The sequence below is a fragment of the Mobula hypostoma genome, chromosome 2 (assembly GCF_963921235.1).
Source record: "Mobula hypostoma chromosome 2, sMobHyp1.1, whole genome shotgun sequence".
Taxonomy (NCBI): domain Eukaryota; kingdom Metazoa; phylum Chordata; class Chondrichthyes; order Myliobatiformes; family Myliobatidae; genus Mobula; species Mobula hypostoma.
The window spans coordinates 228,613,094-228,639,637 of record NC_086098.1 but is presented as its reverse complement, the minus strand read 5'-3'; the positions used below and the strand labels follow the sequence as shown (position 1 = coordinate 228,639,637).

The following is a 26,544-nucleotide window of genomic DNA, read 5'->3' as shown; positions in this document are numbered from 1 at the left end:
TTCCATAAGTAATGCAGCCTGTCAGAATGCTTTCCACGGTACAGCTATAGAAGTTTTTGAGTGTATTTGTTGATATACCAAATCTCTTCAAACTCCTAATGAAGTATTTTGTGCTTTAAGTAATAGGAGAATGAACTATGAACTAGAGGAAGGTGAAAGTTTCTTAGTAAAGAATACTGATCTGGAATGTACTGCTTGAAAAGTGTGTTGGTGGTGGTTGGGATGTGGCTGCAATGTAAAAGCAGATATATTAGTACCATTTAAGTGGGATTAGGATATAAATGCAATTTCAAGTTATCAGGATGTTAATATTAGGGAGAAACTATTTTGAAACAGTTCATGTTAATGCATATCATGTTACATGTGATTATTTTTAAAGGTCATAGGTAATCTATTTTGTATGCACATATATTCTGTTGGGGTTATTAAAATGCACAATTGTAATTGTTTAATTGACTTTCGTTTGTCAATGACTTCTAGTCTGCAAGCCCAAGATCTCTTGACTTTCAAACAGCTTCATCTATCTTCCTAACCATTGCTTCTCTTTTGCATGATTGTGTTTAGGCGATCACTACCATGGGTTTCAAACAGCCAACTCCCATTCAGAAAGCATGTATCCCTTTGGGTTTGCTGGGCAGAGACCTCTGTGCCTGTGCTGCCACTGGAACTGGTAGGTGTTGATTAAATACCTAGCCTGCCAGTCTATAATATTAGTTATACTTTAATGTTTTACAGTGTGTACACATAGAAATCATACTGTAATGTCAGGCCTTGATCTACTTTCCACACAATAGTTATCTGCTTTTAGTATTCTATTATTTTATTGAAACTGGGTGCTGGTCAGAGCTATGAAGTTTACAGTAAGGGACAGCATATTTGACCTTCAAACATAGCTCTGTACCTGAGATTACCTGATACTCAGCCGATCCTTACCTCCTAAGGACCATACCTTTTCAGATTGCAGCCTTTTTTTTTGGACCCGAATTTGTAGCCACTGCCAACTGAATGAAAATAAATATTCTTCAGGGTAGTAATACAGATTTACTGAGGTGATGGTGTATGTAGATCTGTCGTGGGGAAATTCTGTTTTATGCATACAATAATACAAAATACAAATCAACTTGTAGTGGAAGACAGCAAGTAACTCTGCCAACCAGCATTCATGAGAATTACCCCAAAAGGACATGATTGTACATTGCACACCTGTATTTTGTGCTTAAAACTGTAAATAACTTGCCGATGTTTCATCTCCTTAGCCTTTTAAGTAATAATGTTTTACTCTGCGATTTTGTGCTGTAAGGATAAACAGTATTTGTTTAAAATACAGCAAAGATAAATCAGATGATTAACTGTACTAACCATCACATGAACTACCAAAACTTCAGAGGATGTTGCTCCTAATCAGCCAATAACTGCACTGCTCTGAAAAATAAATGTAAATAGACTAAAAATAACTTATCATACAATTATTGTGCACTTGAAATAAAATTCACTTCCTATAAAAACAATTTTTGTCAGTTGCTTAAATATTTTGGGTGCAAGAACACTAATAAACAAAAGTTTGAAGCTTATGGTTTTATGAATTAAAAGTTACTTTGGTGATGATGATACAGAGCAGGAGGAGGTAAATAACTATAGCTGAATGATATAACTACAAATAAAATCAAGTTTCTGTTTCTCATGATGCTATAATCCATATTTGAGGGGGTAATAAGCCTGATACACTCATGAGATTGCGTGTCCTGTTGTTGGCTTTTATCTAAAACATATAACTGTGATTGCATCCACTCACGTTTGGATCTAAACATATTTTAATCAAGAGAACCTTACTTGGCTAACAACGGATGGTGCAATCCGGGGTATATTACTTTCGAGGGACGTGTTTGCAGACTGGATATTGAACTTTTTACTGTTGGACTTCGGCCACATTCCACCGTGATACAACACTTGGCGGCACGGGAAGTCATTCCTGCCTGTGGCCATCGAACGTGCAGCTCCTCCCGTGGAGGGCCAGACACCCTGAGCCAATAGACTGGTCCTGGACTTATTTTCCATCTGGCATAGTTTGCATTTTGGTGTTTGATTGTTGAGGTTTTTTGGTGTTGCTATATTTACGCTCTATTCTTGGTTGGTGCGGCTGTAATGAAACCAAATTTCCCTCGGGATTAATAAAGTCTATCTATCTATCTATCTATCTTGAATACAAGGAAAAAGAAATCCCACATGTCACTGAACATCTCTTGCGTAAAACAGATTCTAAACTTAGCGTGTCTATTAATTTTGTTTTCTCTTTGCATTCCTGTGCTCTTTAGGTAAAACCGCTGCCTTCATGCTGCCTGTGTTGGAACGTTTGATCTACAAACCGCGGCAGGCTCCTATTACTAGGGTGTTGGTTCTAGTTCCAACTCGTGAACTGGGCATCCAGGTGCATTCTGTCGCCAGAAATTTGGCACAGTTCACATCAACCACCATCTGTCTTGCTGTAGGTAAGTTTGGACTATGTTTACAACTCTTGAATGAAAATAATGACCATGAATGTCAGAGTTGGCCAGAACTCAGCTTCATGAAAATCAAAAAAAGGTGCAAATGCTTGTCATCTGAAATAAATCCAGAAAATACTGAAACTCGTAACTTATGAGGCAGCATCTCTGCAACAAGAAACACAGTTAATATTCAGACTGGGATAATCACAACCTGAAAGAATAAACTTGAACTCTTCAAGAAAAGTTAAGTGTCTAGTTAATAATAGCTTAAATTTCAAGAATTTAAGCCTATTTTGTAGATTTAAAAAGTATTCCTAGATAACCCAATTGAAAAATGTTATATTACTGAAGTCTTTTTAGAACTGCGCTCAGCTTACCCCGCCATTCAGATTTGGAAGAGAATACCCTTTGCATCTCCTGGGCTAAAGAGAAATTTTAAAGTGAGCGTGAAATGCAAGTTTTGAACTTCCACATCTTATCCAATTTCCTTCATCTTTGTTGCAACTTAACATTGGATCCCAGTAACAAATTAATTGCATTTTTGAGACATTGATCTTCCTGTATACTTCAGTAGAAATCCCTCAAGTTACTGTCAGTTACACAGGTCATAACATCAAATCCAGTATGTTGCTGTTGTTACTCCTCAAAATCTAGATTAATATAGCTGGGAATTTTGTAAAAAAGAAAACCTACTCTAATAAAATGCCCTTTAAGTGTAAGATTCTTAGAGTTTAAAAATTGTCAGAATCTGCATATTGGATTAGTTCTGTTTAGCAGGATAGCATGTTTTCACAAAGGAGCATAGCCAGTAGAGAATCAAGCTTTATTTAATTACCTTCTAGGAATAAAAAATAAATAAGCCTCAGGATAGTGAGTAGGATGGTGTTTCAGTACTGCACTTTTAAAATGTTGAAGCTTTGGATAACTATACAGATACCCTGTTTACATTCAGGTGGATTGGACGTAAAAACCCAAGAAGCATCCCTGAGAGCAGGACCTGATGTTCTCATTGCCACCCCGGGCCGACTGATCGATCACCTTCATAATTGTCCATCATTTGACCTCAGTAGCATTGAGGTCCTGATCCTGGATGAGGCTGACAGGTAAGAAGGTGCAGCGAAAACCTGTTCATGGGTGGAAAACTGAAAAGGGAATTGTCCCCTATAATATGTAAATCTCTGATCTGATTGCCTCTGGTGTGTCAGTGCGTGGTAGGATCGGGGTAGTTGATGGGAATATGTGGAGAATAACATGGGATTAGTACAGATCCATGGTAGTCAGCATGGACACAGTGGGCTGAAGGTCCTGTTTCACAGTTGTGTGATTCAAAGTGCACTAAACAAATCTTAATATGTTGGGTATATAGAACCCACCTATGTTGATCCACACTAATTTCTATTTAACCATCACTTTCACAGTCACCCGATGTTTTAAATTAATTCTTTGCCTGTGAGTTTGTCCTTTTCAAGTTGTTAAAGCTACAGTGTATTATACAAAAGAAGTTCGTGTATGACAGGGTTACTGATCGATGTTGTTTCCGTTTCTTCCTTTTCACATTTGCAGGATGCTCGACGAATACTTTGAGGAACAGATGAAGGAGATAATTCGTCTCTGCTCCCACCAACGGCAGACGATGCTGTTTTCTGCTACCATGACTGATGAGGTATGGGGGAGTTGCTGCCATGTGGCAAGTCAAAGGATCTCCACTGTATTGTAGGATCTGACTGACTTGCTGAACACCAAGTTGTATCTGCAAGTGGTTGACGCCAACAATAGGCTCTGGTGATAGACATAAGGAGTTTTGCATTGGCTAAATCTTTTGACATTCTTGCTGAGTTGACTTTCAAAATGGATTAATCATGGGATGATATTTGTGCCAAAAGAGCCTTAACTTTTTTTTGGCATGTACGTTCACCAAATTTGCTAATGATAGGAACATAAGCGAGAAAGCATGTTGTGGTAGGGACAGAAATTGTGTGCTGCAAAGGCATGCAGGTAGATTAATTACATAGTTAAAATTTAGTAGATGAATATAAATAGGGAAAATAATGGTTATCCATTTTTTAGGAAGATCAGAAGAGCAGAATATTGTTTAAATGGAGAGATTACTGAATATTTACTGCATATCCTCATACATGGAACACGGAAAGCATGCAGCTTCAGGATTTAATTAGGAAAGCAACAGGAATGTTGCCTTTATTTATCAAGGAAAGGATTATAAAATTTTATATCTTGGTACAGTTGGTGAGGCTAACACCTGGCATACCACCTACAGCTTGTATAAGGAGAGGTATACATGCATTGGAGGTAGTTCAATGAAAGGTCATTACATGGATTCCTGGAAAGAACATCGTCTAATGAAGAATCATTGAGCAAGTTGGCTCATATTCATGAAATTTCAAAAGAAAAAGAGAGGCAATTTGATTGAAATATATTGAATTCTGAGAGGGTTTGACAACTAGATGCTGGGAGGATGTTTTCTCTCAAGAGGAATCTGGAACTGGGGACGCATTTTCAGAATTGTCATTTAAGGCAGGTGATTAGGGCTTTGTTCTCTCCAGAGTCTGGAATCCTTGCTATTCTGTACCCAGATTCCTGATGAAAAGTCATTGAACACAGGAAAGGTAGAGAAAGGCAGTTCTAGGATCATAGGGGAGTCAGATGTTGTAAGGAGTAGCAGGAAAGTAGAGCTACGAGCAGGAAAGGATAGACCAGGATCTTATTGAATGGCAGAGTATCTGAGCAGCCGAATAGCATACTGCTGTTCCTTTTTCTGAAATTTATAACGGGCATGCTAAAGGAAGCTTAACAATACTTTGCTATTGTATTCTGTTCCCCAACATAAGATTTATTTTGATCTTGTGTACTTCAACTCCTATGCCTTTTGAAAGCTTCATTAGCCCTCTCGTTGCTTTCTGTCTTAATTCATATTTAACCATTTTATTTGGCTTCTTTGTGTTCAAAATGCCAGTATTTTTGTACCTGAAGTTAATTTGTGATGTCTTCCCAAATTTGTATCATAGTAGCCTCATAAACAAGTGCCGATTCTTTTATAAACAATAATCCTGAGTTAGTTATTTAGCACATCACTACCTCTGCCATTTAGTAAAATTGTGTGTAATCAATTTGTAACCTCAGCTCTGTGTTTCAGACTAGCTGCAGTAATCTTTCCCTCCCTCTGCCCTAGAAATACCAAAGACACTACTTCCACCGTCGTTTAGGGAAGAGGGTTCCAACCTGATGTCTCTTTGCAAACAAAATATTTGCATCCTATCGGTCTTACATGGATGACCTTTTAGTTTTAAATGGTAACTTCCCACTCCTAGATATTCCCTTCAGGAAATATCTCCTCCTTACTGCCCTTTACGCCTTTGGCATGAAGGTCCTCCATCTCTGGCGGTGTTCAGGGCTTTCTTCATCATTTCAGTAGCTTCCTCTTGGTTTTCACTTTTGTCAGTCATGCAAGTTCTGGGTAGAGACTCAGGAATACTGCCACACTCAGATATAGAAGGGTTCTTCATTGCTGTTTCTGTAACAGTTTTGTTTGACCAGTCAAGGTTGTCAGCCCTGAGTTTCACCCCTGAATCTAGAGGATTGATGGACCACTCTTAGTCTGGCCTCTACCCTTTGACCTGTTTGCAATGGGTGACCCTACCAAGACCAGCATAGCTCTCCGGGTCATTGAGACATGCAAGCCTCCAGACCACAATAGGTTGTGGTCCTCTTGGAGGAAATATCCCCACATCCTGTCAGGATGTCTCAGGATCACGTTTATTTCAGTCATGTCCCCTCTCACTCTTCTAAACGCCAGTGAGTCCACGCTGAGCCTGTCCAATGGCATGTGGTCCAGGTATTAATCTAGTAATCTTTCTTTGATTTGCTTCCCACTTAAACTTTCTTCCATAAATAAAACCAATTCTGTTTACAGTATTCCAGATAAAGTCTCACCAGTACCCTTTGTACGCAAATCACCTTTGTATTCAATTAATCTAACAATAAAAAAAATCTGCTGTTCTCCTAATTCCTTGCTGTATTTGCATTCTAGCCTTCTGCAAGTCATGCAGTAGGGTACCCAGACTTTTCCGTGTCATAGAGCTCTGCAATCTAAATAATTTCTTTGTCAAAATGGACAATTTCATATTTTCCCTACATTATCCTCCATTTGCTCTCTCAGAATTTACTTATATCCTCTATAGCCTCCTTTCATTATAGTTGCACCTGTGTCATCAGTATTATTGCTGTAGTCCCAATTGTAGCCTTTGGGAGGAGACAGCAGTCCACCACCCACTGCTTTCACTTTGTTTTCCAGCGTCTGGCCTCCACTAATGTTTCATGTTAATGCTATCAGCAAGTATCCCCTGCAGTACTTTGTAAAATGTCTTTTAAAAATCTGCCTGTAGTCTGTATTTTTCATTCCCCTCATTCATGCATGATTATTTCCTAAAAAATGTCTTTAATCATATTTGTTATGGCTGTCTTTAATCTGTCCATTTTCCCTAGAAAGTAACCCATTATCCTTGCTGGTATTCTGGGTTGAGTTGTCTGGTTTATCTATTTCTTTCTTTGTTTGCCAAGAGCTGGTCATGGGATGTGATACAGTAATTTCAGTCTAGATTGTGATTGTGAGTACTTAGTCTGTGTTGCTTTCTCTGTCACTTCCTGCAGGTGAAAGATCTGGCGTCAGTGTCACTGAAAAACCCAGTCCGAATTTTTGTGAACAGTAACACAGATGTAGCTCCGTTCCTCCGTCAGGAATTCATCCGAATCCGTCCAAACCGAGAAGGAGACAGAGAGGCAATTGTTTCAGGTAGCTGAGAGGTGCATTTGAATTGAGATGGAAGCTGTGCCCAAACATAACTGGCACAACTAATGCAAATGCTTCACTTTGTTGTTTAACTGTTGCTGCAGTTATTTTTTTGGTTTAGATTCTGATTCTGTAGAATTAATTAACAAATGCAGCACTTCGGTTTTTAAACACCAGAAATATGCCACACTAAAGAGTTTTACACTTATACAGTGTCTTTCAAGCTCAGGGTTCTGTGTATACATAGGGCAATCACAGCTGTAATTATTCATTACAGTGGGTGATGGGGTGGAGCTATGTCTCTACCAAAGGAAGTGTAAGGTGCTCATTCCTTCCACTGGACCTCAGGTGTAAGGTGTAGCACCTGCTTGGCCTCCCCCGATCGGGGCCACGTGAAGGTCATGGGAGCAGGTAGTGGATGGTCTTATGAGCAGCCGGTGTATATCACAAGTCCTGGTTGTGCCACTCTAATGCCAGGCAGACATTTTCTGAAGAGTATTGATGATGGCCGGGGTCACCTGTCTTGTAAAGACGTTGCCCAGAAGAAGGCAATAGCAATCCACTTCTTTAAAAAAAATTTGCAAAGACCAACCATGGTCATGGAAAGTAAAGTTTTTGTCTGATAAATTGAATGTACAGTCAACTGGAAGTGATGTATGTTCAATTAGATTTAAACTGAACCTTGGTGTCTACACTAAGTCATAAAGGGATTAGTTGTATACAGGGTATATAATACATGTATTCAATCTAAGATTAAGATGACCAGTGAGCTGATGGATAAAGGGTTTGACTTGCATTGAGTTCTGCGATTCATTTAGGGTGGAGATGCACAAAATGCTGATAGAACTCAGCAAGACTGCTGAAGGGTCTCAGCCTAAAATGTTAACTGTTCAGTTCCCTCCGTAGATGCTGCCAAACTTGCTGAGTTCCCCCGGTATTTTCTGTGTGTTGCTCAAGATTTCCAAGATCTACAGAATCTTTTGTGTCTTCATTTGGGATGGAGTTATGTTCACTTTATAGGGTTCTCTTACTGAATTATTATTTGGGGATTTTAAAAAATCTTCATAGAGGAAGAACTTACAGGTGCTTGAAATCTGAAATGGGAGAAAATGAGAGAAACAGGTTTACCATGTCAAGTTAATGAGAACAGAAAATGCTGGAAATACTCAGTAGGTTGTGGAGGGGAATGAAGATCCCAGTATGGTACATTAACTGTTTCTCTTTCCACAGATGCTGTTGACCTATTGCGTTTTTCCAGCATTTTCTATTTTATTCCAGATTTTCAATGTCATCAGTTTTTGTTTTCATCGGCATGTCAAGTTGATGACATTACATCAAGTATAGGAGTAGATTCATAATTCAGTGGTCTATTTTGTTTTGTTTTTAGATCCATCCACCCTATTCAGAAAAGAACAGGGTACTTTCTGGTGCCGTGTGCAACACTTATTGCTCAGTCTGCAGCACAAATCAAGCATTCTGCTCATGATCAAGCTTGCCAAGTTTGCTATGTGCAGATTGGTTGCAAAATATATTTGGGTATTCTGGAGTCTTATCCAGTTAACTTATCGCCCATGTTTAGTGATTTTTGTTTATTACTGCTCTCGGCATGTATTTTCACGTTTTCCCTCAATAAGAGCTAGTAGTTAATATGAAGAAAGAGTACTTGGACACTGTTTTTGATGTGGAGGGAGTGGAAACACAAACGTGTGTATGGGTTGTTTCATTTGATTTTGTTTTCTTTTTCCTTCTTCCTCTAGCTCTTCTCACTCGCACATTTCAGGACCATGTTATGCTGTTTACACAGACAAAAAAGCAAGCTCATAGGATGCACATTCTGCTGGGACTGATGGGGCTAAAGGTTGGCGAGCTCCATGGTGATCTTTCTCAAACCCAGAGGTTGGAGGCTCTCAGGTAAGCAGATGACGTAGTTGGTGTAAGAATCCTGAATCACTTTATTTTGGGCCCTCCGTTAGTCGGGATCAGCTACTGGTATTGCGCCCATGTAGCAGGCTCCCCCTCTCCACGCAGCTGATGAATCCAAAGGAATGCAGAGACCGATACAGTTGGGCATCAATGGCATCGCAGGAGTTGCCAGTCGGTGTTGAACTCAACGTAGGACTGCTTTAGGATCTCTAGCTCCGGATTTTTTCATTGGGGTTTACACCTGAAGTCCTCCCCATGAGTGGTTATAGCCGCAACTTACCGGAGGTTTGAGATCAGAATTTTCCTTCTAGGAGAACTGCCAGCTACGGTTGTTGAGCCCCATCTGCCTGAAGTGACTGGTTTTAAAATGTCAATAACCCACCAGGCTTAGTAGCTAAGCCACACGTGAAGGACAGGAGCTGGACTTGGTTGTCAGAGGCTATTTGAAACGCACATCATTGGCTATGACAACCTTAAAGAACTGAATCATTTTATACCTTATAGATAAAACTAAATGTAATGGTAAGCCATGCAGTGTCAAAGCAATTCCCAGTTTCTGCTGAATGAGCACCTTTTGGTTGTAAATTATTTCAGCATTCCTTCCATTCTCACGCTGACCTGGGTTTGGCTCAGTTCTAATTTGTATTCCATCAGGATAGTCTGCAACGGAATGTGATGAGCATTACATTTTCCAATTTCAGGTAACCCTGATCACCTGTGATTCACTCCCACCCCCGCCATTACTTCAGATCCAACCTCCAGTCTTCCTTTTTCTGTTCCCTTTCCCCTCCTGGATCCATTCAGCCACCACACACACAATTTGCCCATGGAATCCCTTCCCTCATCTGCTTTCATCTGCCCTCCATCTCTCCCCTAATTAACGCCTTCTTTACTTATTGATTCTGTCCCCGCTTATCTCTCTCCAATCTCCACCCTCCCGCCAGCTGTTTTCATTTGCATTTTTTTATCCTTTGTTTGCTTCCATCTGTTGTCTGCTTACCTCTTTTCCTAACTCTGCATTTTTCCCACTCCCTCAGTTGGATTTATCTGCCTGTCATCCTTCACTCTTTCTTGACCCATCTGTCTCCTTTCCTGCCTCCTCTTTATACTGATATATCTTCGCTCTCAATTCTGCTGCAAGGTCTTGACCCGAAACATCAAAAATTCTTTTTCCCCCACAGATGCTGCTCAACCTACTGAGTTCCTCCAGTAGTCTATATTTATATTTTTGCATGTTTGTTGTGCCCATTGCTTACAGTTCCTGCTTTTAAATACTATCCATTCTTCCTGAAGAAAACTTTGTGGGTGTTAGGTAGAGGTGTGATCTAGTTTACCTCAGGTTTGTTTGTACAGAAGTAGCTTTGTGATTTGCATTGTCTAAGTTTGCACTTTAAATCTGAGCTTCATTTGAAGTTTAAGATCTTTCCAATATTTTCCAAGACTCGGACATGTCCAAGACATATGAATGAGTGAAGCTTCTCCATTATTACATTTATCACAATACGGAGATATATCCAAGTAAAAATGAGACAACTTATCCTTAGTCATATGGGCCCTATGGAGCACTTTAAATTGAAGGAGAGAGTGACGGGCACATAACGATGAAGTGTTGACCAATTAAAAAATTTGGTTCCAAGTTTTTCAGAAATTGAAGTCTGTAAATCTTGTTCCCAAAGATTTTTAATTTTATCTAAAGGAAAACTTCTCATTCCCAACAGCATATTATAAATATTAGATATAGATCCATTATAAAAAGTATTTCAAACTTTTTTGATACTTTTTAAAGTAAATTTCAAGCTTAATACTTTGACTGCTTTATTTGGTATTGTTAGAGGAAGGGATATTATTTTGGAGCCATCTGATTTGCACATTTTGGCTTTTATGTCTCTTATGGCCAGAAGGTCGCTTTTGCTTAAGTGGAAAGATGCGGCCTCTCGTATTCACGCCCAATGGTTACGTGATGTGATGTCATGTTTAAATTTAGAGAAGATTTGATGGTCAATCTTTGAATCTAACCAAGACTTTTAAACATTGTGGGGACCTTTTCTGAATTATTTTCAAAACCTTTGATTTGCTGTTAAAGCACAGATGATAACTAACAATCTTTTTTCTTTTTTTTCTACTAATCAGCTTCAGTCTTGGTAGTGGGTTAGATTTTTTTATATAATAAAATTATTATTTTTCAATGTTAGAAACTAATTGACTTATATGAATATAGGGTAATATGCAATTTAATGTATTGACATTTATTCCTGTACTCTGTATTCTTATATAAATGAATAAAAATATTGGAAAGGAAGGAAGTTTAAGATCTTTCTGAAGAACTGCCAGGATCCATTACATTTACTTTACCAAGCAACAATATAATTTCAGATTTAGTATTATCTGTAAAATGCTTTTGCTTGATTCTTGTGGAATCAAGTATTTTAAAATGAATTGGTAGTTGGTGTGGTTACAAGACCAGCATTCCAGGATGAGTCCTTAATCTATGATGGCACTGTCGTATCTCAGCCAGATTAACATTTGGTTTAAATCAATTAACCTCCAGAACCTGGAGCAGGGTAAAGAACTTTTCCAGTTTCCCACTCCCAGAAAATGCTCCTTTTTGGGTGTGTTGTCAAGGCCTCATTCTCACATACATTGTGTACTGATCAATGACTACTTCTTCAAGTGAGATAAAGAAGGAAAAATTTAGGTGTAGTTTCCTCTGGTCAAAGTTTATTTTTAAACTTGAGCTGTAAATTTAAACCACCGATAATATAATTGTGCTTCCTGGAGAGTATTCTGCTGCAGAATATCAAGGTGATGTTAGCTCATCACTTGTCTTTTCCATTGTGACAGGCGCTTTAAGGATGAACAAATCGATATTCTTGTAGCCACTGACGTTGCTGCCCGAGGACTGGATATTGAAGGAGTCAAAACGGTAAGTGGTAGAATATCGATGGAGTCAAAACATATAGAGGTGGAATTAATGGGAAATACATGGCATGGATCTTGTAAGATTTTTTCCCTTTATTTTTGTAGGTGGGCTTGTCTGGCCACCACATCTGATCCCATTCTAGCACGTTGAGCTTTGAGGGATTCCTCCAAACAGTTCCCTGAATTAATTCCACAAGTCAAAGTGGCATAGGTGGCACCCACAGTTATCAGACCCAGCCCCACTGAATTGTATAAGGGGTAGATGTAAAATACATTATTATATCTGCCTCCAGTCCTGTCTAAAGGCACTTTCTAACCATAGCAATAGGTGGCACTCTGCAACATTAAAGGGCTCATCCTTGTGAGTTGCATGTTCACATTTACAGTGGTCTTGTGGCCTGGTGTTAGCTCTCAATTCCCTTTAATCAGTTCCCTAGAACACTGCTCTTGGGTGGTGAGACTTACCTGTTAATTTAGACTGAAGAGAAGTTAGAGCTAAAAACCATCCAAATGGTAATGCTCTTTTATAAAGCTTTGATAAGTTAACAATCCTACCTACTTTAAAGGCCTTGTTTTTGAGAGGATCGTGATGTAGAAAGTACTGTAATAATAGGCTTTGTTGTGCCTTCGTTACTGAAATCATATTGTTTATAAACTGATCTGTGTTTAACAAGTGGGAAGTAACTTAAAGTAAATGAACTTCTGTGGTGCGTTGGTTGGGGTCAGTGAGAGAATCTTTGCTTTTTTCCGGCACCAGGTGATTAACTTCACAATGCCCAACACCATTAAGCACTACGTGCACAGGGTGGGCCGAACAGCCAGAGCTGGCCGCAGTGGGCGGTCTGTGTCCCTCGCTGGTGAGATGGAAAGGAAAATGTTAAAAGAAATTGTGAAGAAAGCCAAGACTGAAGTGAAAGCTCGTGTCATTCCACAAGGTGAGAGAGAACGTTGTGCTTGGGGTGTGTGGTGAAGTTGGTGGGGCGTATCTGGATCCCCATGTTTGCAATTGCCTGACACTGCTGCTCCTGTTCACCATCTGGTGACTGCTGGGTGAGGTACTGAAGGGGGTTTGGTGCTGGCCTGGTGCAGACGTGGTTCAGCCGGGGTTGGAATTCATACCAAATCTTAAACTTTGTAGAATTTTTAGAATCAGGTTTATTATCATTGACATATGTTGTGAAAAATGTTTTGCGACAGCAGTATAGTACAAAACAAAAAATATACTACACACACACACACGCACACACACACTATATAAATTAAATTAAGTAATTAGTGAAAAAAAAAGTGTGTGTCTTCAGGTTTTATTAGGATATTGATGAAGATTTCAGTGTGAAAATTCAACTTTCTGTTCATGTCCATACATGCTGGCAGACCTGCTGAGTTCCTCTAGCATTTTGTGTGTGATGTAAACTTAAGGTGCTCTCAATAGGACTGTGTACTCATGTCCTTGTTCCTCATCTCACAGATGTGGTGATGAAGTTCCGGCAGAAGATTGAGAAACTGGAGAAGGAGATCTATGCTGTTCTACAGTTGGAAAAAGAGGAGAAAATGATGCAGCGATCGGAGGCCCAGGTACGGAGGCATTTATCCCGGCTTTGAACCATTTTACAATGTGATTGTTCTGTTACCAGTGAGCTGTAGGATGATCAGATTACAGATGTGTTAGCTGAAGTTGGTCACTGAGCTGTGTAGTGTTGGCACTGGCTCTTCAGCCCACAAGGGTCCATGCTGGCTATCAGATACTAACACTAGCTTTCAGCAGTTGGCTTGATTCATTCCCTTCAAATAGTTCTTGACTGTTTCCTCTATCACCATGTCAAGGAGTGTTCCAGTTTCCAAACATTCTCTGGTGAAAAAAATTCTCCCTTAAATCCCCTCTAAATCTCCTATCCCGTAGTTTAACCCTGTTTCCTCAGATTATGGCTGCATCTGCCACTGAGGGAAGTTTCTCACTATTCTATCTTTGTACATCACAATTAGCTCTGCCCCAAGGAAAACGATTCCAGCTAGTTCAGTCTCTCTACTCAAAGTATTCTACCCAAGCAACAGCCTAGTGAATCGCCTCTGTACTCTTTCCAGTGCATTCATGTCCTCCCTACAGTGTCCTGCCAGAAGTGCGCACAATACTTCCTGCTATTCTGTGCCGTGGCAAGTATCCTGTATGCCTCTGAACTACCTGTGCTGTTATTTGGGCAATCTTTAGACGTGTTCCTCTGTTCCTCAGTAATTTCAAGAGTCCTAGTTTTCATTCTGTATGTCCTAGCTGTTGGATCTGTAGATGATATTGTCCAAAAGGTTCTTTGGACATAAAGGATGAGATGTAAATTTTATGGATACAGTTGTTTTATTAAATATCCATCCTAATGCAGATCAGACAGGGTCAGCTCGGAACAGCAAGTAAGAAAAAAAGAGGGGATAAAGAGGCAAGGAAGAAAGGACTAGACTGTGTTCCCCGCTGTAAGCTGGACCAAGTTTGAGCTGGTTAGATAAGGAACTTTTTTCAAATAGGAATAACCTGTGAAACAACGACATTCTTGATTTATGCTATCATGGCACCTGAGGATTACAAAGGAGCTGCTGATGTACAGAACCGACTATACTACAAATTACTGAAGATCTACTGAGTGATTAAATGAACCTATAAGCAAGCATAAAGAAAGTTATGTTACAAGAAAAATAACAATTTAAATACACAAAATGCTGGAGGAACTCAGCAGGTTAGGCAGCATCTATGGGGAGGGAAAAAGCAGTTGATGTTTCGGGTCAAGACCCTTCATCAGGACTGTCAACTGTTTATTCCTCTTCATTGATGCTGCCTGACCTACTGAGTTCCTCCAAGATTTTGTGTGTGTAATCCAGCATCTGCAGAATCTCTTGTTTTAATAATTTACATAGCAATTTAGATCTTAATCCAGCACAGCCTAATCTACCCAAAATGTATCACCTCATTTTTTTTCAGGTTTAACTTCTGTTTGTATGGCAGGGATCCCCAACCTTTTTTGCATCGCGGACCAGTTTGATACTGACTAAATTTTTGCTGTCTGGCTGACGGGTGGTGGGGGGTGTTCAAGTAGGGTCAAACTCACCTCAACATATCTTTTACAGTTAGGGTTGCCAAGTTTCTCACTCCCAAATAAGGGACAAAAGTAGCAGTCAAATACGGGACACTTGGGTTTTCCCCGAGAAAGACTACCATGATCATGAAACCTTGCGCGGGCACCTGTGTGCGCATGTGCGTACGTGCCGATTTTTTTTCCGTAAATCGGTTTTGACTTACTCTTCCTGACTACACTGTACATACATTATTTCTACTTTATATAGGCTGTTTATTTATCATATCATTCCTGCTTTTACTATATGTTAGTGTTATTTTAGGTTTTATATATTATTTGGTATGATTTGGTAGGTTATTTTTTGGGTCTGGGAATGCTCAAAAAATTTTTCCCATATAAATTAATGGTAATTACTTCTTTGCTTTACGCCATTTCGGCTCGAAAGGTTTCATAGGAAAGCTCTGCCTTTAGCCCAATATACGGGATGTCCCGGCAAATATGGGACAGTTGGCAACCCTATGTTCAAGTTCAACAGTGCGTGACAGGGAATGAGGAAAGGCGCAGCTGACTCATATCGTTTCCTCACCGCCTAGTAGCACATGCTTTGCGGCCCGGTGGCTGGGGACCACTGCTGTATGGTAATGAAATTTTTTTTCCCTCTACAAAAATATCTCAAGTTTTAAGTAAGTTAAATTCAAGCAAATTTGTACTTTCTGGCTTGACACTGTACATTGTACTGAAGGGAATGTGCACCAAAAGTTGGCATTTTTGTTTATGATCAGATGAAAAGAATTAGCTCAGCAAGAGGGGTCATTTCTTTCACGATTCCCAGTATACTGCTAACTGCATCTTAGTCCATTAGTTTGCACTAAGCAGTATAGGGTGGAAAGAATTGCTGATAGCCCAATATTGAGCTGGAAGGAAGAGCACTGCCATTAACCTCAGATGTTGATTAGCAGGTAGGATTGACATCTGATTTACTTGTTCCCTACAGATCAATACTGCAAAAAACAAGCTGCAGAAGGACGAAGAAGAAACCAGGCCGGAGCGCAGCTGGTTCCAAACCAGAGAGGAACGGAAGAAAGAGAAAGGTGAGCACCGTTCTGGGTAGTGTGGTAGCTTTCCTGGGGGGGGATCGAGCAGCAGGAACATAGCAGTGTTTGGTTTTATGCGGAGCACAGGATTATCCTCATGCATTGTATTTATTTGTGAGTAACCCCAGTGGCAGTGAGGGATTATGAGGAACACTCTGAGGAGAAAATGTTGCCCTTTCGTTGCCATGGAATTTGAGTAAGAGTGAAGGCACCTTACTGTAGTGCCATATATCTCTGGTGAGACCACAATGGAACATAGGGCAGAGGCTTGTTCTCCTCACCTAAAGTTGTACTTCCCAAAGAGGGGTCATCAGATTTATTTTGGAAATGTGAAATCACTCTGTGATGAGAGTGTGAGTAGACTGAACCCATTGAACCTATTGAGATTAGATGAACGAGAGGTTTTCTTGCAAGGCTTGACAGTGTAGATAGAGTGATGATAGAGTGGATACACTAGCCCCTGGTGTAGGTACCTAGAACAGTGATCTCAGGTTCAACATATGGAATTGGCCATTCAAGCCACAGAAGAGGAGTAATTTCTCCATGTAGATCCCAGTGAATCTCTGGAATTCTGTAACCAGGAAGGCAATGGGGACTTGGTCATTGAGCATAATCTGGAGAGAACTTGATAAGGGACATGACAATTTAGCACAGGAAAAGCCCCTTTGGCTCGCAGTGTCTGCACCAATTATACTGTCATTCTAAGTTATACCACCAGTCTGCACTGGTCTGTATCCCTCCACCCCCGCCTCTTCATGTGTCTGTTTAAAATAGTACCTTTCCTTTCCTTCCACCAACTCTGGCACTGTGTTTCAGGCACCTACTGCTCTCTGTGTTTATATAAAAAAAGTCTCCCAAACCTCCTTTAAACTTCTCCCTTCTCAGATTAAACCAGTGCCCTCCATTGATTGACATTTCCACCCTGGGGGGAAAAAACTTTATCTACCCAGTCTCTGCCTTATGATGGGAATCAGTGAATATGCACACAGTACAATGAAGTGGACCTGCAGGAAGGGATCAGCTGTAATCTTAGAAACAGAAAATAGAAGCAGGAGTGGACCATTTGTTCTTTCATCCTGTAGTCATGGATACAAGCCCTTCAGCCATTGATGTCTGTACCAAACATGATGCTGAATTAAACTAAATTCTTCTGCCTGCACCCGATCCAAATTCCTCCATTTTTGGCATGTATGTCTATCCTACAGCCTCGTAAACACCGTTGTTATCTCCACTTACCCTGACAAGCCCATTCCAGATACCTATCACTCTGTGTAAAAGGAAATATAACTAGCCTGTGGTGTGGGTACCGAGAACAGTGATCTCAGTTCAAGATCTAAGGAGTTGGTGGTAGACCTGAGGAGAGCTAAGGTACCGGCGACCCCTGTTTCCATCCAGGGGGTCAGTGTGGACATGGTGGAGGATTACAAATACCTGGGGATACGAATTGACGATAAACTGGACTGGTCAAAGAACACTGAGGCTGTCTGCAAGAAGGGTCAGAGCCGTCTCTATTTCCTGAGGAGACGGAGGTCCGTTAATATCTGCCGGACGATGCTGAGGATGTTCTACGAGTCTGTGGTGGCCAGTGCGATCATGTTTACTGTTGTGTGCTGGGGCAGCAGGCTGAGGGTAGCAGACACCAACAGAATCAACAAACTCATTCGTAAGGCCAGTGATGTTGTGGGGATGGAACTGGACTCTCTTGACAGTGGTGTCTGAAAAGAGGATGCTGTCCAAGTTGCAAGCCATCTTGGACAATGTCTCCCATCCACTACGTAATGTACTGGGTGGGCACAGGAGTACATTCAGCCAGAGACTCATTCCACCGAGATGCAACACAGAGCGTCATAGGAAGTCATTCCTGCCTGTGGCCATCAAACTTTACAACTCCTCCCTTGGAGGGTCAGACCCCCTGAGCCAATAGGCTGGTCCTGGACTTATTTCCTGGCATAATTTACATATTACTATTTAATTATTTATGGTTTTATTACTATTTAATTATTTATGGTGCAACTATAATGAAAACCAATTTCCCCCGGGTTCAATAAAGTATGACTATGACTATATGGAATTGGCCATTCAAGCCACTGAAGAGGAGTAATGTCTCCATTTAGATCGCAGTGAATCTCTGGAATTCGCCCTTAAACTTTCTCTCCTCTCCATAAATGCATGAACTTTGGTACTTGACAGTTCTACACTGGGAAAAAGATTCTGACTGTCCACCCCACCTGTGCCTCTCATAATCTCACAAACTTCTATCAGATCTGCCCCCTGCCGTCTGTTGTTCTGGAGAAAACAGCCCAAGTTTGTTCAACTTCTCCATATAGCTCATACCTTCTAAATCAGGCAGCATCATGGTAAACCTCATCTGCACCCTGTCCAAAGCCTCCTCATTTTTACAAACCTTGCAGTTGATGGAAGGAACTCATAAAATATAAAAAGAGAACAAATAATTGTATCTCATTTTATATTGAATGTCATTAGCTTAACAAGAAATGTTGCCTGCTCAGCAGCAGAATAGAAGATGACCATGTTCTCGTATCGAAAGGGGATCTGAGTTGTTTCTCCTACTGCTTAATAAATCCAGGCTGGCAGAGTTTGCTGCTCCAGTACAGACAATCCCCACATTATGGCTAATTGGTTAATGGGAAATTCTCTTTTACAGAATTCAGGAATCACTACCCCAAAATTTGAAATATAGAATGAAATTCTCTTTCATGGAATTTATGTATGGGGGGGGAGTTAAATAAATACAATTTCTTTCCAACACACATCCAATGATGCACCTTCGTGTTATGGAAAATCATGACGTGCTGTTCTTGAGGGACATGTCCACACCAACTCTGCTGTAACAGAGAGATCAGCTGTATTAGGGATGATTTCAGTTGTATAACCAGCCACTTTTGCCAGTGAGCTGGTATCTGTTGGGACATCTAGGTAACGTCAGGCCAATGTGAGGTACTTCCTTGCACGGATACCCCTGTACAGAAACACACACTTATTTCAGAAACTCCTTCGACTGTAATGATGTTTCACTTTTAATCTTTCCATAGCGATGAGGAGCATGTTTACATTGAATATAGCATTTGATCATGGAAAGACTTGAAAGGAAGATACTTCATTACTCTAGAGATGATGGATTTCTTTTGTTTAATAACAGTTTCAAAGGCTCTGCAGGAGTTTGACATTGCACTAAGAGGCAAAAAGAAGAGGAAAGAGTACATGGAAAATCTGAGGAAGAAAGAAATGACAGTGAGTGTTTCAGCGAGCTTAATGTCCCAGCGTATCCTGGAGTATTTTTCTTGCAAAATATTTTGTGTTCTGACACATCACAATAGAAGGCTTCATGTAATTGATTAAAGTTAAATATTTAGAACATCTGGAGCTTGAATTCCCTCAGCTAAATCAAATGGAGCCTTGCAGAGAAGGTGATGCAAATTGGAACGGTTTGTTGCACCAGTAGTGGAGGGAGGAAATGGATGATTCAATTAGAAAGATTCACAGGAAATGAAAGAAACCATTTCTCATTGTTTTAGTTTTAATTGTTTCTCCTTTTTATATGGGAACAATGCAGTAAACATTAAGCACGTAGATACAGGAGCAAGCAATTTCCATTGACAGAATAGTAGTGGTAAATTTGCAGCATCTAGTAACAATATTTTTAAAGCTGTCTGAACTCAGTCGGTAGGTGAGACTCTGGTGTATGGCAGCCACTGAAGTGACACAGTACTATCATTCCCTTCAGGCTGAAGAGAGAACACAATTTGAGATTGTGAAATCGCAGATGTATGCTGAGCGTGTCGCTAAGCGAAACCGAAGACCAAAGAGGGCACGAGTAATGCCAGAGGATGAGCAAAACCAAGCTGCAGGTGGGTAGACTGTAGACCAAAGGCAGGATGAGATCACAATTAAACATACTCATGAGCCAAGAACACATTGTGTCGTTTATGAAAAAGACTGATTGGTTTTATGATTGCAAAAATGTTCATACATTGAATAAAAGATCATTTTTCTTTATCATAAGGACATCAAATGAACAGAACGAAGAAATTAAAGAAGTCTGTGTTTGATGAAGAATTGACAAATACAAGTCGAAAAGCCCTTAAACAGTACCGAGCGGGGTAAGTGTATCAAACAGCAACTTCCTTGGAAAGCCCTTAAACAGTATTGAGCGGGGTAGCGTATCATACAGCAACTTCCATTTTATATAATTCATTTGGGGGACCTCTTCGTTGAGCACCTCCGCTCCATCTGCCAAAAGCGTAACTTCCTGGTGGCCAAACATTTTAATTCCAATTCCCATTCCTGTTCTGACATGTTGGTCCATGATCTCCTCTTGTGCCACGATGAGGCCACCCTCAGGGTGGAGGAACAACACCTTATGTTCTTTCCAGGTAGCCTCCAACCCGATGGCATGGATATCGATTTCTCCTTCCAGTAAAAAAAATTCTCTCCCCCTCCCCTCTTCTTCTGTTCCCTACTCTGGACTTTTACCTCTTCTCATGTGCCTATCACCCCCCTGGCGCCCCTCTTCCCTTTCTCCTATGGTCTACTCTCCTCTCCTACTAGATATCTTCATCTCCAGCCTTTTTTATCTTTCCACCCATCTGGCTTCACCTATCACCTTCTAGCTATCCTCCTTCCCCTCACCTTTTTTTATTCTGATGCCTTCCCTTTTCCTTTCCAGTCCTAAAGAAGCGTCTCAGCCTGAAACATTGAATGTATTAATTTCTATGGATGCTGTCTGATCTGCTGAGTTGCTCCAGCATTTTGTGTGTGTTGCTCTGGATTTCCAGCATCTGCAGAATTTCTTGAGTTTCGAATATCTCATTGCATTGCAGAGGGGCATTATCAAGTAAAATATAATGCAAGCTGCATGGAATGATGAGTAAATGAAACACAACTCCTTCAAAGCACTTCTAAAGTAGTATCTTTGAGAAGGGAAGCGGTAAGGTTTACTCCCCATGGTCTTGGGAAGGCCGAACGATTAAAGTTCCAGGCTGATCAAGAGATTAGCTTAGTTTTGTTGGAGATCTGTTGGCTGGAGCAAACTAGAGATTTGGAGGGTTGGTGCACATTCTGCTGTGTTGTTTATAGAACATAGAATAGTACAGCATGGTACAGGCCTTTCGGCCCACAATGTTGTGCCGACCCTTAAACCCTGCCTCCCATATAACTCACCACCTTAAATTCCTCCATATACCTGTCTAGTAGTTTCTTAAATTTCACTAGTGTATCTGCCTCCACCACTGACTCAGGCAGTGCATTCCACGCACCAACCACTCTCTGAGTTAAAAACCTTCCTCTAATATCCCCCTTGAACTTCCCACCCCTTACTTTAAAGCCATGTCCTCTTGTATTGAGCAGTGGTGCCCTGGGGAAGATGCACTGGCTATCCACTCTATCTATTCCTCTTAATATCTTGTCTATCATGTCTCGTTATCATGTCTCCTCTCATCCTCCTTCTCTCCAAAGAGTAAAGCCTTAGATGCCTTAATCTCTGATCATAATGCATAATGATCATATAAGACCTTCTTTTGCGAAAAGGCAAAACCACAATATTTGAGGCAGCATCCTGAACCTTTCATTGAAGTAGCAGTGGCTGGAAAACCCATGGGAGTCAGAAGTCAGGAAAAGAGTGTGAGGCTTTCATTCGGCAATATCCATCTATCTATGATTAAAAATTTAAAAGATTCAAGACTAGCTTTACAGTATTTGTCAAATGTACATTGAAACATATGGTGAAATGCATTGTTTCTATCAGTGCCTATGTAGAAACCAGTAGTAGTGGTAGGAAGGTGTTTTCTAGGACGAAAACACATTGGTAGAGAACATGAGCTCATTTGAAAGTTATAGAAAGAATACTTGTAAGAAAATGGCAGTCATTGGTTCTCAGATTGAGGAATTGGCTGTACTGGATCTAGTACGAGGCAATGAATCTGGTCAGGTGACAGATATCTCAGTGAACGAGTATTTTGGAGACAATGGCACAACTTCCTGACCTTTACTATAGCCTTGGATGGGCATAGGAGCAGAAAGTATAGAAAAGTATTTAATTGAGGGAAGGTGAATTATAATGCTGTCAGGCAGGAACTTGGAAGTGTAATTTGGGAATAGATGAGCTCAGGGAAATGCACAATGGAAATATGAAGGTCGTTTAGGGGGCAGTTGCATGGGGTTGGATAAGTTGGTCCCTATGTTAGGATGAAGGAATCAGAGTTGACTAAGAGATGTAAAATATCTGGTCACGAGGAAAAAAGAAACATGCCTATAATTTAGGAAGCAGTTTGGTGAACCAAAATGTGAGAAGATGTAATTCACTCAGGTTTGCCGAGTACATAAGGCATCGATTCACAGCAGTTTGGTGTTTTGAGAAGCGAATTGGCAATTGGGATTGATTTGCAAGAACAAATTAAAATAAGGCATGGGTAAGCAGAGTGGTCTTAGCTGGAGTGGACAGTGCTAAAGTGGGGATTTTGAGGCTTTAGCTTCAGCGAGGAGAGGCTTTGGTGAGAGATGGCAAAAAAGCTGTCAGTTCATGTTTTGTTTACCCCAGCTTATTTATTGTTTCCTCCTTTATATTTGCACTTAGAACAGTAGGGATGCCAGGCAGCACAGTTGAATGCTCCGCTTGTGGGATATGGGAGGGAAGGGGCCAGTGTCCCTGACTATTTCACCTGCGAGAAATGTTCTAGCTGCAGCTTCTAACACTGCACATTAAAGAGTTGGAGCTGGAACTTGATGAGCTCCGAATCATTTGAGGCTGCGAAGGTGATATATAGGACATATAGAGAGGTAGTTATACCCAAGGTACAGGATACAGGAGACTGGGTGACAGTCAAGAAGGGGAGAGGGGTTAAGCATCTAGTGCAACTACCCCTGCGGCCATTCTCAACAAGTACACCACTTTGGATTCTTTTGGTGGTGGCGGGGGGGCTGGGCTGATTGACCTCGCAGAGGAACGTCACAGTGGGCTGGTCTCTGGCACTGAGTCTGGCTCTGTGAGAAGCGGGGAGAAGAAGAGAGCTGTGGTGATAGGGGATTGGTTAGTTAGGAGAACAGAAAGGGAGTTCTGTGGACAAGAACGAGATTCCAGGACGGTCCCTTGTTTCCAGGCTCCAGGGTCTGGCACATCCCAGATCGAGTCCTCTGCATTCTTAAATGGGAGGTGAGCAGCCAGAGGTCTTGATCCATTTAGGTACCAGTGATATAGGTAGGAAGAGCGACAAGGTTCTGCAACGTGAGTTCAGGGAGTTAGGTGCTAAGTTAAAGGGCAGGACCTCCAGGGTTGTAATCTCAAGATTGCTACCCATGCCACAGAGAAAGGAAGATCATACAGTTTAACATTTGGCTGAGGAGTTGGTATAAGAGGGAAGGCATCAGAATTTTGGATTATTGGCTCTGTTTGGGGGAAGGGGGGACCTGTACAGAAAGACAGTTTGCACCTGAACTGGAAGGGGTTTCATATCCTAGCGGGAAGATCTGCCAGTGCTGCTCCAGGGGTGGGAGGGGGGCGATGGTGATTTAAACTAGAGTTGCAGGGGGATGGGAACCAGAGTTTCAGAACAGATAATGCAGAGGTTGTGGAGACAGATGTTGGTAAGACCTCACACAAAGTAAGGAATCAAAATGTTAAGCATGGTGCGACTGATACCCTGAGCTGTTTATGTTTCAATGCAAGATTATAGGAAAGGCAGATGAGCTCAGGGCAGGGATCAACACATGGAATTATATTATAGCCGTTAGTGAGACTTGGTTGCAGAAGGGGCAGGACGGGCAGCTCAATATTAAAGGGAGAAGGGTGGCGTTATTAGTTAGGAAAAATGTCAGAGCAGACTGGAGAAATCAACTAGTGCGGCTTTTTGGGTGGAACTGATGAATAAGAAATGTATGACCATGTTAATGGGGATATATTTTAGACCACCCAATAGTTCGCAGGATGTGGAGGAACAAATTTATAGTGAGATTGCAGACTGTTGCAAGGAGCGTAAGGTTGTTATAATAGGTGTTTTTAACTTTCCCCATATTGACTGGGACTCCCACACTATAAAAGCACTTGATGGGATAGAGTTTGTCAAATATTCAGGAAAGTTTCCTTAATTAGTACATAAATACCCCAGCAAGAGCATGTGCAATGCTTGATCTGCTATTAGGGAATGATACAAGGCAGGTGAAAGAAGTTTGTGGTGGGGAACACTTTGCATCCTAGTGATCACAATGCCACTAGTTTCAAAGTAAACATGGAAAAAGATGCATCTCATCCTCAGGTTGAGGTTCTAAATTGGGAAAGGCCAATTTTGATGGTATCGGAAAGGATCTAGCAAGTATGGATCGGAACAGGCTGTTTTCTGGTGTACTTCGTAAGTGGGAGACCTTCAAAAATGAAATTTTGAGAGTACAAAGCTATGTGCCTGTCAGAATAAAGGGTAACAATAAAAGCTTTAGGGAACCTTGGGTTTCAACAGATATTGAAGCCCTTGTTAAGGAAAAAAAGGTATAGGTAGGAACAAATGGGTTACTTATGGAGTATAAGAAGTGCAAGAGAACACTAAAGAAAGAAATTGGAAGGGCTAAAAGAAGGCATGAGGTTGCCCTAGCAGACAAGGTGAAGGCAAATCCTAAGGGCTTCTGTTAAGAGCAAAAGGATTGCAAGGGACAGAATTAATCCTCTGGAAGATCGGAGTGGTAATCTATGTGTGAGCCAGAAGATATGGGGGAGATCTTAAATGGATTTTTTGCATCTGTATTAACTCGGGAGATGGACAGAGTCTAAAGAAGTGAGGTGTTTGCTGTCTTGAGACAAATTAGGGTGGATGAATACCCAGGGTCTGACAAGCTGTTCCTTTGGATCCTGTGAGTGGCAAGTGCAGAAATTGCAGGGGCCCTAGCACAGATATTTAAATCACCCTTAGTGACAGGTGAGGTATCAGAGGATTTGGATGATAGCTAATGTTGTTCTGCTGTTTAAGAAAGGCTCTGAAAATAAACCAGGAAGTTATAGACTGGTGAGACTGTTATCGAGTCATGGGAAGGTTATTAGAAGGTATTCTAAAGGACTGAATATATGAGTATTTGGATAGGTATGGATTGATTAGGGATAGTCAGCGTGGCTTTGTGTGTGGTTGGTTGTGTTTAACCAAACATAAGAGTTTTTCAAAGAAGTTATCAGGAAAGTTGATGGAGGCAAGGCAGTGGATCTTGTCTACATGGACTTCAGCAAAGCATTTGACGTGGTCCCGCTTGGGAGATCAGTCAAGAAGGTTCAGTCACTTGGCATTCAAGATGAGGTAGTGAATTGGATTAGACATTGGCTTTGTGGGAGAAGCCAGAGGGTGGTAGTAGAGGGTTGCCTCTCTGACTGGAGACCTGTGACTAGTGGAGTGCCACAGGGATTGGGGCTGGGTCCATTGTTGTTTGTCATCTATGTCAATGATCTGGCTGATAATTGGTTAACCAGATCAGCAAATTTGTGAATGACTCCAAGACTGGGGGTGTAGTGAACAGCGAGGAAGACTATCAGCTTGCAGTGAGATCTGGACCAACTGGGGAAAAAGGCTGAAGAATGGCAGGTAGATTTTAATGCAGATAAGTGTAGGGCATTATACTTCGAGAAGACCAACCAGAGTAGGCCTTACACGGTGGACAGTAGGACACTGAAGAGTGCAGTAGAACAAAGGCATCTGGGAATACAGGTCCATAATTCATTGAAAGTGATGGAACAGGTAGGGTCGTAAAGAAAGCTTTTGGCACATCAGCCTTCATAAATCGAAATATTGAGCACAGGAGATGGAATGTTAATGTTGTAGTTGTATAAGACATTGTTGAGGCTTTATTTGGAGTATTGTGTGCAGTTTTGGTCACCTACCTACAGGAAAGATGCAAATAAGGTTGAAAGAATACAGAGAAAATTTACAAGGATGTTGCTGGGATTGGAGGACCTGAGTTATAAGGCTAGGACTTAGGAATGTAGCAGATTGTTTTTGGGGGGGGGGAGATTTGGTAGAGGTATACAAAATTACGAGGGGTATAGTTAGGGTGAACGCAAGCAGGCTTTTTCCACTGCGGTTGAATGGGACTATAACTAGAGGTTAGGGGTGAAAGGTGAAAAGTTTAGGGGAACATGAGGGGAAGCTTCCTTACTCCAAAAGGTTGTGAGAGTGTGGAATGAGTTGCCAGTGTAGAATGAGTGCATGCAAGTTTGATTTCAATGTTGACATTTGGATAGGTACATGGATATTCTGGTGCAGGTCAGTGGGAGTAGGCAG

The 26,544-nt window shown here is 41.0% G+C and overlaps 1 protein-coding gene across 1 annotated transcript in view; it reads left to right on the top strand.

Annotated features, from left to right (window-relative positions):
• ddx27 (DEAD (Asp-Glu-Ala-Asp) box polypeptide 27) overlaps positions 1-26,544 on the top strand; it is a 54,121-nt gene that overhangs the window by 12,675 nt on the left and 14,902 nt on the right. The window contains exons 7-19 of the mRNA XM_063041601.1: positions 565-670; positions 2,313-2,486; positions 3,436-3,586; positions 4,047-4,146; positions 7,149-7,290; positions 9,045-9,198; positions 12,052-12,133; positions 12,887-13,064; positions 13,598-13,704; positions 16,180-16,276; positions 19,440-19,531; positions 20,025-20,148; positions 20,304-20,400. Of these exons, the coding sequence (XP_062897671.1) occupies positions 565-670; positions 2,313-2,486; positions 3,436-3,586; positions 4,047-4,146; positions 7,149-7,290; positions 9,045-9,198; positions 12,052-12,133; positions 12,887-13,064; positions 13,598-13,704; positions 16,180-16,276; positions 19,440-19,531; positions 20,025-20,148; positions 20,304-20,400 (1,604 nt within the window). The remainder of the gene's footprint in view (positions 1-564; positions 671-2,312; positions 2,487-3,435; positions 3,587-4,046; positions 4,147-7,148; positions 7,291-9,044; positions 9,199-12,051; positions 12,134-12,886; positions 13,065-13,597; positions 13,705-16,179; positions 16,277-19,439; positions 19,532-20,024; positions 20,149-20,303; positions 20,401-26,544) is intronic.